The 12,564-nt window shown below is 49.9% G+C and overlaps 1 protein-coding gene across 2 annotated transcripts; it reads right to left on the bottom strand.

Moving 5' to 3' along the window:
• Window positions 1-677: 677 nt before the first annotated feature.
• LRRC55 (leucine rich repeat containing 55) lies at window positions 678-11,680 on the bottom strand. Of its 2 annotated transcripts, none has more exons than XM_081279785.1 (3): window positions 11,350-11,680; window positions 8,855-10,386; window positions 678-4,858 (listed from the first exon to the last, which is right to left on the bottom strand). In XM_081279785.1, exons 2-3 carry the CDS (start codon window positions 9,552-9,554, stop codon window positions 4,623-4,625), a joined length of 936 nt encoding a protein of 311 aa, XP_081135911.1. In that variant the 5' UTR covers window positions 9,555-10,386; window positions 11,350-11,680; the 3' UTR covers window positions 678-4,622. The 2 variants fall into 2 exon arrangements, with proteins under 2 accessions (XP_081135911.1, XP_081135912.1); XM_081279786.1 differs by lacking the exon at window positions 11,350-11,680 and adding an exon at window positions 11,064-11,154.
• Between the last annotated feature and the right edge of the window lie 884 nt (window positions 11,681-12,564).

Genomic DNA, 12,564 nt, shown 5'->3' with positions numbered 1-12,564 from the left:
GAATCCTTTCCATTCATTATTAGTTTATGAGAATAGAGACTTAATTCACTCCAATGATGGGCTTGTCCATCCCTCACACCAGGCATTTAGATGCCTGGTTGACCTATACACCCGAGTTAGTGTCCTTTTGCCCAGGGTGCTGGCATGGGCCATTTTCCTGGCACACACTCCTCAATGGTGCTAATTAGGCAGGCACACCCACTTGCCTTGGTGTGTTTTATAGATGACCCAAACTGCAAACACCAACATGTATAAAACATATGCTCTCTTCTTTGTGTAATTTCAGATACCAAAATATGCCTACACACAGGGGTACGTGCATACAGACACATGCATATTCTTTTTTTTGCCTGGTAGAAATATGCTTCTGTAATGTTTCTTTTACTCCCACACAGGCCCCTTCGTGGTTGGCACATCTCCTAATTATTCTTATCTACTCCCTCCCCATAGACCTTTTGGGTGTATATTTTGGCACTCATTCTTTGGGTTCCACCTAGTTCCTATCTGTCTTTCTTGCTGCCTCCCTCCCTCTCCCTCCTCTTCACAACTTTTTAGACAATTTGTTAAACTATACACTCTTTATTATTAATGTACATTTATGAAAAATTCTTCACAGTTACAAAAGTGCATGGTTATAAAATCATCTCCATACAAAGGTTGGTATCTTCCCTGGAACCCGTTCCCTCCCGATCCCTCCCACCTCCAGATAGCAGCACTTAGGAAAACCGGGAGCTCTGTGGATCCCACTCTCCAACCAGTGCTGTGGCAAATGTGATGGTGATTTACAAAAGGACCTTGCAACTTGCCTCATTTACTTCCCTTTCACCTCTTTCTGGGGTGGGAAGAGCAGACAAGTTTCCCTAGCTTTGGGAAGATGTCCTTTCAAGGAATGAACAATGGCGTCTCCTGCTCTTCGACCACTGGAATGTCAGGAATGATGCCTACAGAGAACTTGGGGCTGTAGGTCTGATGGTTGAGGAGAAATGCCTGTCTCCGTCTGTTTAAATTGTATGTACTTAGCTCCTTGAAAGAGGTCATGAAACTCTATAGCATCTCTGGGGATCTATTTTTGGCAAGCTTCCTTGGGAATTCTGGCAAGAATGGAAAAGGAGGTGAGAGTTTGTTTGAGGGTCATTGGAGGTGACAGAGTTAGAGTGGCATGGTACGGATGTGGGACCTTTACGGAGGAACAATTTTCTTGGCCCAACCTTGACCATCATAGTTGGTTCATTAAGCTTTGATATCCTCAGGCCCAGCATGACCCTTCATGTAGGTCGGTGACAAGGACAAGCCTCTGCGGGATAGAAGAGACAGAGGGAAGCGGGGACAGAGGAGTTAGGTTCTAAGGATGCCTCTACCAGAGTTTTCTAGTATGTTTTTGGAGCAGCCAGACCCACTTCAAAGTTGGTTGGCTCTCCTCTTTGTATACTGAACAATGTAGCAGCCAGATGGGTGAGCAAGCTGTGTCAGAGAGTTAAACCCAAATTCCAGAAGGACCACAAGCATATGTAGGACTGTATAGAAAGACATACAGACACAGATCTTCTACCTGTCAGCCAGAGTGGAACTGACTGCATCAAACCTTATGGGGTCACAATAATGTTTGAGGTCATCAGGGGTGTGGGAATAATTCCAACCAGAATTTGTAGATTATTTCTACAAGTTTAGTTCTGACAGCTGGAACAAGAGGATGGTGGTGGTGGGTGAATTCCTTGCTAGTAGGGAGGTTGATTATTTTCCTCATCGCACTTTAGTTAACTGGGGACCTCCCAGCAGCTGGAGAAGCATGTAGGCAGCTTAGAAAGCTTTACCACTAATGGAGATCAAATTGTCCCATTAGAAAGGACATTTTTTTCTCAAGGGACATTTGTTGTCTTGCGAAAGACACCATTAGTACTATACAAAAAAAAGAGAAAAAAGTACATATCTTAAAATATATTAACTATATTTCAGCAAACCACAGTCCCCAGGAGATTATTATAGATGACTACGGTGTTCCTCTATGAGAAGCTTAACTATTTTGTCATGACCATTATTTCTGAAAGTTCTTCTCCAAATACTTTTCAGCTGTTCTTGACCGAGGAACAACTTAAGTTCACCATCCTTGGCCATAGTGGAAGGAGAGAACAGGATGCAGTTTTGCTTCAGATGCCAGAGGGGCAGGACTCCCTCAGATGGTATAAGTGAGACCCAGATGACACAGGTTCAAGTTCATAGGGACTATTTTGATTTGACTAGCTCAGGGCAGATGCATGGTGGGAGACTTCTTGGAAGATGATATGTTCTCCTTAATCCATTTCAGGGCTACCAGGAGTTTGGGATGATGAAAATCTGCTGGGACTAAGGGCAAGGTAGAAATCCCCTATGTTCATTTTCACCCTGGCCAGCTGTGCCACATGTTGGATTGTGCTTTAAAATTTCCCCATTCTGCAAAAGTTCCCACCTACAGTTTTTGCTGCTCCCTTGGTACCTCCTGATATACAATACACCAGGATTTCATTAGGAGTGGATAGTACAGCTTGTTTTCCTGCTTTCCAAAGACCATACTTTTTACATAACAGATCTAATGCTTTATTGGCACTTTGTAAAGCAGGTATCTCCTGTTCAAGTGTTACCTGTGCTACCTGCATACATAAAAGGCTGCAATGTGCTTCACTGTGAGCATATCTTGATCTGTGCACAGGGTTCTCCTCCCTTTATTTGACTTGACTTACTAGTGATGGAGACCATGAAGTCCACAAAAACTAGCACGTTCATGACTGCTGAACCCCAGGGCCTCACCTTCCAGACCGCCAAGGTGTTCTCTTTCCCGAGTACCTGGGAGAGCACTGGAGAGAGAACCATATTGGAGTTGAGTCCAACCTTGCCATTTAGGCAAGTCCTACCCATCTTGAGCTTCTGTTTTCTGTAATATGGGATTATTGGTGTTTGGTTTGCTTCCTGCACAGGGTTGTGAAAAGTCAAGGAGAAAGATGCAAAAGCACTTCCTGAACTATCCAGTGCTAAACTATCCGGGGGAGATCATGATGAAGCCGATGAAACTGGTGATTGGATGGAGATGGTGACAATGACGACGTGAGTTGTGCTTTGCACAGTCACTTGATTTTTTGATTGACTGATTAGATCTAGTTTCCCTGAACGGGGTTGGCTATCACCTTCCTTCTAGGGCTTATCCAATAACCGTCGGTAAGTGACTCAGCCATCGACAAGGGATTCATCAGAAGAATGGAAATAATGACACCCACCAGGCAGTGTTGCTATTGAGAATTGAAATAAATGAGTCAATAGATATAAAAGTTCCCGGAGGAATGCCTGGCCCTTTTTAGCCATGTTGTCAGCACAGCTTGAGTTCGAATTCATGTAGCTTTAGAGGGAATTGTGCTATTACCCAACTTGGGTGGGGCAGCAACAGGAGCACAGACTTTATTTTGATCATGAAGTAGCACATGACTTTAACCTCTCTGAGCTTGCATTTCCTCATTTGTAAAATGGGAACAAGGATGTTCTCCTCAAAAGACCGTTGCGTGTGCTAAAGGCAGTTGTTTGTGGAGAGATCACATCACAGTGCCTAACGCTGGCGAGGGCTCAGTAACCAATAGCTCTCCTACCCTAATGCTTCAATGGACGAGTTGCTTAGAAGAAAATACAAACCCTCCTGTGGTCACAACTGTGGTGCCTTTGTCCTCCTTCAGCCCTGGGGACTGTCATGCTATGGGTCTGTAGCTCACTGTGAACTTTCCTGGTGGGATCCCTTGGTGTGAGCACCACGGCAAGAACAGTCACAGAATTAGGGTCTCAGGGTGATGGGATTCTTGCTGCCCAGTTCCAGGGCATCCTGCCTTCCTCTTCTGAAACCAAGACTGAGTGAGAGGCAGAAGACAGGTGTAGGAGGACAGGCACTGGGGGTGTCCATCCTCAGCCTGTTGCCCAGGCCTCACTAGCGGGCTATAGTTGGTGGCAAAATATTGGGGGCAGTCCCTGGGAAGTGGTCTCACCTGGTAGCTGCTGGTAGGAGCAGGCCAAGGGGCTGGCATGAGGCATTCTTGCTCCCCAGGGGCAATGGTTGGCAGCAGTGAGAGCAGACAGATTGGGTGTCAGAGGGAAAGTTTGGGCCCTGTGCCACACCCCTGTATACGCTAACACCTCAAGGAATAGTCCACTGCTCTCAGCATTCCACAAGTATCCTGACCTCTGTCATCTGCTCATGTCCACCCTTCTTGGTCTACTTGACACAGTGGATACTTTTTGATGACCAATCTCACAAATCAGTCCACTCTTGCAATTCTTCCTGGACTCGGTTGGCTTGTCCTCTGGGCTTCCATAAGTATGTGCACAGAGGACTGATGTATTGTCATAAAGGGAAAGTTTCTGAATTTCTCTCCTCTACTAAAAGCTCATGCCTCAAGAGCAGGGACTGAGTTGGAGTCATCTTACATTCCCACTTCCTAGTACAGTGCCTGGCCCAAAGTGGACAGAGATGCTCACATGAAGTTTCCAGAACTTGTCTGAACCATGGCTGAGGTGGACAGGGCACAATGGAACCAGAGTGGGCAGCTGGGGAGGGTGACCAGTGGTCAGCAGCAGTGGCAGTCGGCAGCATGGAGGGATGACAGGCACCTACGTCAAATCTCTTCCTCTTCGCTGGCCTTGCTCCAGCGGTGGCAGCAGTTGGCTGTGATGCCCAGGAGGAAGTTGGTGGCCACAGAAGCGATGGAGACCACGAAGCCCACAAATGCGATGAAGAGGTAATCGTCCAGGGTCAGAGTTAGGTGGCAAGCCTTGAAGCTCTCCTCGGTGAGTGAGAACAGGGGGGCACCCTCCACTTCGGGGGGACCCCGACATTCAGCCAGCTGAGAATCTGCAACACAGAACCCAGGGAGGGTGAGGCTCCTGGGGGGGGGGGGAGAATGGATTGCAGAAATCCCACCCCTCCCAGGACAAAGGAAGCCATTGCGTTTCTTCCATGTGCCAAATAATCTGCCTATCTTCTTTGGTCTCCTTAACAATCCTCAAGACATTTTCATACCTATTTGTATTGATGTGAAAGACCACTGCTTGGAGAGTTTAGTAATTTGTCAAAAGTGTTGTAGGTGCTCTTGATGCAGAGCTGGGCTTTCATGGGGTAGCTGGTCTCTTACAGTAGCCTCCGCTCATCTCTGTCTCTACACACTCAGAGGAGTGATGCTTTCAAACCTGAACTTGGTCATGTCACTCTCTGCCTAAACCTTCCTTCCCCTGGCTTCCCAGCCTCGCACAGAGCTTCTATTCTGCTTCTTATTCACTCTGCTCGGGCTGCATGTGCCTCTGATTGTTATTCCACAACCCCAAGCATGTCCCCTTAACTTTGTATTTGTCTCTGTAAGGGATTTTTCTCCGGGGTCTTGACTCAGCTCAGTCCCTACGCTTCCTCTGGGACTTTGCTTGATACCACCTTAGTGGTGTAGCCTTAGGGTTCTGTATAAATAGCAACTCTATATTCCCCTAGACTCCCTGTCACACCTCTTGATTTTTTCCCAGGGTATTTTTCACTGTCTGACAGCTTGTTTATTGCCTTTCCCTCCTCCTTGAATATAAGCCCCTCCTGTAGTGTCCTCAGCTTCTGAATAATGTCCCCACCATAGGAAGTGCTCAATAAATCTTTGTGAAAAGATGGCAGGGCTCTGTCCAATTACAAGGCCTTGGGTCCTTCTACTAATCTCTGTGGCTTTTCCAGATACACAGAATACATGGTTAGGAGTACAGGCTCTGGAGATGTCAGCCTGGCTTCAAATCCCCTCTTCACCTCTCATCAGTTGTGTGATGGTGGTAAGTTACTTAACCCCTCTGTATCCTGGTTTCAATTGTCAAGAGAGGATATTAAAGGTATCTACCTCCTGGGGTTGTAAGTGAGGATTCAGTGAATTAGCATAGACAAACGGTACATTCCTTGTACACAGTAAGCTCTATGAAAGTGAGAGCTTTTTAAATGATTGAAGATCGGTGTCTCTTATGGGTCCTGGGGGTCATATTCTGCACTCAGGAGCGGCTGCTCCTTCTGTGGGATTACTATTCTCTCCAGCCTTGAAGGTCCTGCCTCCTCCTTCCAGGGTCACTTTTATAAATGCATGATGATTGTCAATGGTCTTATCTCACTCTGCCTTAGAAGTAAGAGTGGCAGGCAAGGTCTGTTGTGCTGTGCAGTGCTCAGCCCCAGCTTCAGAGCAGCTGGACATGCTTTTGTTCAGGGGATAAATATTAACTGAGTTCTTACCTTGGGCAAGGTTTTCCCCCTTTTTTGGCTCTCATGTCCTGCCTCTATAAGAGGCATGAAGTTTCCTTGATTTTTCTAAGAGAGTCAATGCGAAAAAGTTTTTTTAAAATTATAGGGTGTTTAAATTATAGGGTGTATAAATGTTTTGTATTCATCCTGCAGTTTTTGAGGGCAGAGAACAAAATGATGGACTCAGATTGATCCTTCTGACAAATGGATGTGCACCATTATCCTTAGAAATGGGAGATCAAGTTTGGGTGGAGAAGGAAAGCTTCCCCACACCCCAGATTGAGTCATTCCTGTAGTCTGTTTGTACGGGACTCCAGACCTTGCCCAGGTCAGGATTGGGTCTGGAGTTGATCTGCAAAGAAGCTCTTTTCTGGAAACTGGAAGATGCTGAACCCAAAGTCTATTAGGTCCATGATGGTATAGTAATACTGAGACAAGAAGAAATGGGGGAGGAAGACCAGCTGGAGGAGACTCCCAGGGTAACCAGTAAACTACACAGGATGCGGGTCAGGGGGGCTGGGGGCTGACAAAGCTCTTTATTAAGTCAAGGGACCAATCCTGAAGTCAGATTGTATCCCAATAACTCCCCTACATCTTATGTTTAAATTTTTCCAAACAAAAACATGGATAATAGTGAAAATCCCATAAAGAAAAAAAGGGAGAAAGTAATAGAAAAAGACTTAAAGGGAGATATCACTAGTTCTACCTGTCCTGGCAAGGTTTTGCTCCCAAGAGGAAACCTGGTGGGAGTGGCGTGCTGTATGTGTGTTCTATGGAGGATCAGGAGGTCTGGGTTTCAAGCCGTGGCCTGTTTATTTTCTCACTGTGGATCTGTGTCACTGTTCCCTTTATGGAGCTTAGGTCCCTCCCCTGTACCACTGTGTGGGGCTACACGGAGGAGATCTTGGAGTTCTCTCCTGCTTGTTGGGAGTTTGGACTTCTTTAGGGCAACAGGGGCTTCAGAGATCCCAGTAAAACAGGAGTTCCCAGCCTCGTGGAAGCTGAGCACCCCAAGGGCCCCTTCTGTCATTAGTTTGCAGGAGAGAGAGGGAAGGCAGAGGTTGAGCTGGCGGGAAGATGTCTCCAGGCAGGTGCCCCTCCTGCCCCCGTCAGCACCGGGTCTCAGTCCCAGCTATTCCCATCTGGTAGAACTTCCTCCCACAGCTCTGTGGAAACACTGGAATCGTGACCTGCACCTCCGCCCCCACACTATTTTGGTCCTGGGCTCTTGAGGAGTCCTCCTCTTCCTCCTACCTCATTTAGCTTCACTTCCCCCAAATATGCAGAGCCCAGATTCTGGGAAGGATACTGGGATGGGGCCCCAGTGATTCTTGTCATCCGGCTGCTAGGCACCTGGGCTTAGGCTCGGGGCTGTCACACAGGAGAGCTGGAGGCTGAGACCACTGTTGAACTTTTCCTGCCTCTGGGCCAGGCTTGGACACCTCTGGGTGACACCAGGACCCATCAAACCTGCATGCCTGGGCTCCTTCCAGGCTTTAATCCACTCTCCAGTTGGGACTGATGGGTTAAATTGCCACATCTCAGCTCCTTCCCCCAGGCCTCATGCCCAAACCTCCGCTGAGGACCCCTGACCAGTCCAGAACTTGGGCTCTGTTAGTCCAGAATTTGACTCTTGGGATCTGGCCAGAGGACAGCTAGACTTTCAGGGTCAGAATCCTGATTTCAACACTTAGGAACTGTGTAACTTTGAGCAAGCAAATGAACCTCTCTGTGTCTTGGTTTCCTCATGTCTTCCTTGGTTTCCTCCTTTCCTCACTAGGGCTCACGGGAAGATAGGAGAAGCTCAAATATGTAACATATTTGAATAGGGACTGGCAGATAGTAAGTATTCAAATAAATAGTGTTGGTCATTGCTGTTTCTTAGGATTTTCCCAGCACTCCCAACTTAAAAAGCAGCCTGGTCGAGTAGAATGAGGCTTAGAAGTTAGGGAAAACTGAGTTTTATCTAGGGCCCTACCACTTTCTAAATGAGCAACTCTGGGCAAGCCTCTTCATTGTTCTAAATCAGTTTCTTCACCTGTAAAATGGAGATCATAAAAAAAAGGGTTTGGAAGAGATGCTATAGGCCAAATTCTTAAATCATGGTGAAAACCCCCTAAATGTCATCTGCAGTCAGTTATACCCGCTTGTTTACTCTCTGTCTGCCTCATTAGGTAGTAGCTGCCACAGAGGCGAGGGACCTTCTATTTCATGAGGGGATGGGTCCCCAGCACTTCTCATGCTCTCCAAGAATTCAACAAAAAACTTGTTGACAGAAAGAGCACATGCCCAAGAGGCAAGCAGGGACCAGAGCACATACAAGACACTCGGGAGGGCTGGGGATGTGGCTCAAGTGGTAGCGCGCTCGCCTGGCATGCGTGCGGCCCGGGTTCGATCCTCAGCACCACATACCAAGAAAGATGTTGTGTCCGCCGAGAACTAAAAAATAAATATTAAAAATTCTCTCTCTCTCTCTCTCCCTCTCCCTCCTCTCTCACTCTCTCTTAAAAAAAAAAAAAAAAAAAAAAAAGAGAGACACTCGGGAGCTCCGAGTCTCCCCTCCCCACGGTGGCCCTGTCTGGCCAAGTCCCTTACCGGCAGTACAGCGCTGGATCCGGTTCCGCAGCCACTTCAGCAAGGGTTCCATGGTGCAGCCACACACCCAGGGGTTGCCCCCAATCTGTAGGGTCACCAGCCCCGGCAGGCCCTCGAGAGCCTCGAGGCTGAGGAAGGCCAGGCCCCCGTAGCTGAGGTCCAGGTCTCGGAGCTGCACCAGGCCCTGGAAGGCCTGGGGGTGGACTCTGCGCAGCCACGGGTTGTGGCTCAGGTCGATGTGTACCAGCCCGTGGGCCTCCCGGAACATGTCAGCGGGCACATGGCTGAGGTTGTTGTAGCTCAGATCTAGGTGTGCCAAGCGCTTGGCATGGAGGAAGAGGCCCGGGGGCAGCTCCATCAGAGAGTTGTTACGCAAATCCAGCACCCGGAGCTCCATGTAGCATGTGAGATAGCCAGGCGGCACAGCCGAGATCCGGTTGTGGGCCAGGCTCAGGTTGCGCGTGTCCATCGGCAGATCTGGGGGCACAGAGAATAGCCGCTGGCTGCTGCAGTCCACAACCTGGTTATGGCACGTGCAAAGGACTGGGCAGCTGGATCCCGCATCTGAGTGCATCACCCCAGTTGCCAAAAGGAGGGAGACCAGCAGCACGGCTGGTTGGGGAGGTCCAGGCCAAGGAAGCTGGGCCCAGGTGTCACCCATCTTGGGTAGCTGGCAGCGGCAGTGCTGAAGGGAGCCCATCAGGCTGGTGTCCGTGGATCCCGCAGTCAATGTGCAGGACGGCAGCTACATCAGAGGCCTGGGTCCTGAAAGTGAGGCGTCTGAGCACATGGTATCATGGCCCAAATGTCTCCTGGGGACCTCTAAGCACCAAAGGACTTCCCAAGAGCCACAGGAAGTCCCCTTTGGAGCCTAGGGGGCAAGAAACCCAGCCAAGGTCCCCCAGGGTCTGAAAAGATGATCAAAACTGGAGAAAGAAAGGAGACCAGGATGGAGCTGGAGCTGCTGACAGCAGGTACTGGGAGGGTCCCTGCAGGTCTTTTGTGCCCCTCTCACCCATGTCTGTGGGGTGCTTCCTCTTGGTGCTAGGTCTGAGAGGTGGGAGGGAGGGTGAGGGAGAGATGAAAGGTGCCCTTTCAAGGTCCTGGCACTTCTTCTAAGGAAACCTCAGCCCTGTCTGGGTCTGAGACTGATTAGGAAGTCAGAGCTGCACCTGGGCCTCCAGCATTTGATGTCTCAGAGGTCATTTCTTCTGTGGTCCAGCAGGGTGGAGTTCAAGGAGGTCCTGGGGTAGGAGTTTCGGGAAGGGAGCCCAGGAGGAAGCAGGATTCCATGGGCCTTCTGAAAGTCTGAATCTCTAGCCTCAGTGGCTGCTGGAATCCCCAGGGATGCTCTTTGTTCCTCATGGTGAGGAGGATCCCAAATGACACCCATTGCCCAGGTTACCAGAGCTGGAGAGAGCCATGGGTACTAGAGGTACACGACTAGGGGTCAGCTAGGAGAGCTTTGGCTCCTTCTCCAAGCTGGTGCCTCCTCGTGGTTCCGCATTCAGCAGGTGGAGGCAGAATCCACTCTGTCAACAAGGAAAGCACTCAGGCAGAGAAACAGGGCCCTCCAAGCCAGTCCCCCTTACCTTTGCCCTTGTCTTACCTCACCCATCCCCTTCTCTCTTCTTTGACCCCCCAGCCGCAAAGTTCTCTATTTACTCTCTTTCAGCTGTGGATGGTGGTGAACTCAGAGCCCAGCCTCACATTGGGGTCACCCACTAACTTTCCCCACCCGACCTCCAGCCACCCTCCTGCCTGTCCTGGGCTGGATGCATTTCTTTTCCTGCTCACAACTCCGCCCCCATCAGCATCAAACACCCCACCCTTGAACAACTCCCTGAGAAAACATGCATCCACATTGTGGTTGTTTGCACACCCCTTTCAAACACTTTTAACACCGTTCTCCTTTCTCTCTCTCTCTCTCTCTCTCTCTCTCTCACACACACACACACACACACACATACACACAAACACACACACACACAATTCTTCCGTGACTCCTTCATATTTTGCAGTGGCCGAGGCTCACGCCTCCCGTTTTCTGTCCCTCTTCCCTCTGCACACGCACCCATGCAGAGCCCCCCTCCCCAGAGTGCCCCACCACCTTTCACCCCCCCCAATGTCCACCCCTAATCCCAGCATCCTTTTCTACAAACACTCCACTCTCCCGCTCCCTGCCCCCAGCTTGAGCCTACACCCTCACTTGGTCAGGCGGAGGGATGGAGAAGCAGGGCGGACCCGGGCCTCGCCCAGCTGCCTACCCCATCCCTCGGTGGCCCCGGCTTCTTCCTCACCCACCATCTGTCCTCACTTGTCCTTCCCTCACCCTTCTTTCCGGCACTGCCTCTCTTCCCACCCTCTCTTCCCACTGTTTCCAGGCTCAATTTCACTCGCTGGGAAATCACCCTGGTGCCCCTTTATTCAGACTCATTTGTCTGAGCCCTAAGGTCTCCTGCTACACTCCCACAGGCCCTCGGGAGCCTACTCACTCTGTTCCAAGGACACAGCCATCAATCTGCAGCAGACACGGGTCTCCCTCTCTCATCCTGGAATCCCCGCTCGCTCGCTTGCTGGCTGGCTCCAGAACAGATTGCCTACTCGGCTCTGCCCCTCCCCCGGCTCTCCTCTTCCAGGTCTCCTGGATCCCAGGCCAGCATCTTCTGTGGTTTCCCGTCCTGTGGTCCCTGTGCCCCTTCTTTTACCCCCAAGGGGAATCTGAAAGAGGATGCTTAGAAGAAAGTTCACAGAATCTGAATGCTTCTTTCTGAAACTCAGCTGGTGCTGAGGCTGCCCGGGTTTGTGGCTTCCGCCAGAGACAGGTCTTCCCCTCCCTCCCCATTCCCTCCCTCTCTCCCCCCCTCCCTGCATCCCTCCCCCTCCCCTCTCCCTTTTTCGCTCCCCTTTTTTTTCCTCGAGGGCCAGGTAATGACGTTTCACTGTCTCTTAGCAACTGCCTCCACATCTCTGAGCAACAGGAGAACTGGCTATAGACCCCACCAAGATGAGAGAAGAGAGAACGAAGTACTCAGGCAGAATTCACAGCCACCCACAGGATCCTAGTGATAGGGCAAAGGGAAGAAAGGGAGCGGAGGGTAGGCAGCCTGGGGACAGGGGCAGGGGAGAGGAGCAGACTGGGAGAGAGGACAAAAGGCCCCATGAGAGAAGTCAGAGTAGGGGCCACAGATGAATTCAGAATCCAAGACGGAGGAGGTAGACCCCAAAGGGAAAATGGAGAGAGCTTGGAATGGAGCAGGGGAAAGCAAAAGGGTGGTTGAAATTGAAGACATGAATAAGAATGGGAAGAAAGTAGAGAAATGTATGTGGTACTCAATGTTCACTGGACGGGAGCTGTCTCTTGAGTTGCTATGTGACATCTGTTTCTCTGGGTCTGAATGTACTGTGGTCTCCAGGACCAGGTGATGGGCTGAAGGCTGTTTTTGAGGAACCCTATTTTTTTCCTTGATTGTCCCTAATTCCTGACCCCATGAGCTCTCTGTGGGATATGGCCTTTGTGTGGCATAGACCAATTTCTCCTTGGCTTGAGATTGCAGAGTCCTTGGGAAGCAAAGGACCAACTGCCTGGTTCTTTGGGGGTTAGGGGGTACCTGGACATGTCTCTAGGGGACTGAAGGCTACCAACAACCTCATGGTCCTTTCTTCTTTCTGCAGTCCCCAGGGATTCCTTCTGTTGTCCTGCTCCCTCC

The sequence above is a fragment of the Spermophilus citellus genome (genome assembly GCF_964194105.1).
Source record: "Spermophilus citellus genome assembly, chromosome: 2".
Taxonomy (NCBI): Eukaryota; Metazoa; Chordata; class Mammalia; order Rodentia; family Sciuridae; genus Spermophilus; species Spermophilus citellus.
Note: the sequence above shows the minus strand (reverse complement) of the source record. Positions and strands in the feature narration are given on the sequence as shown.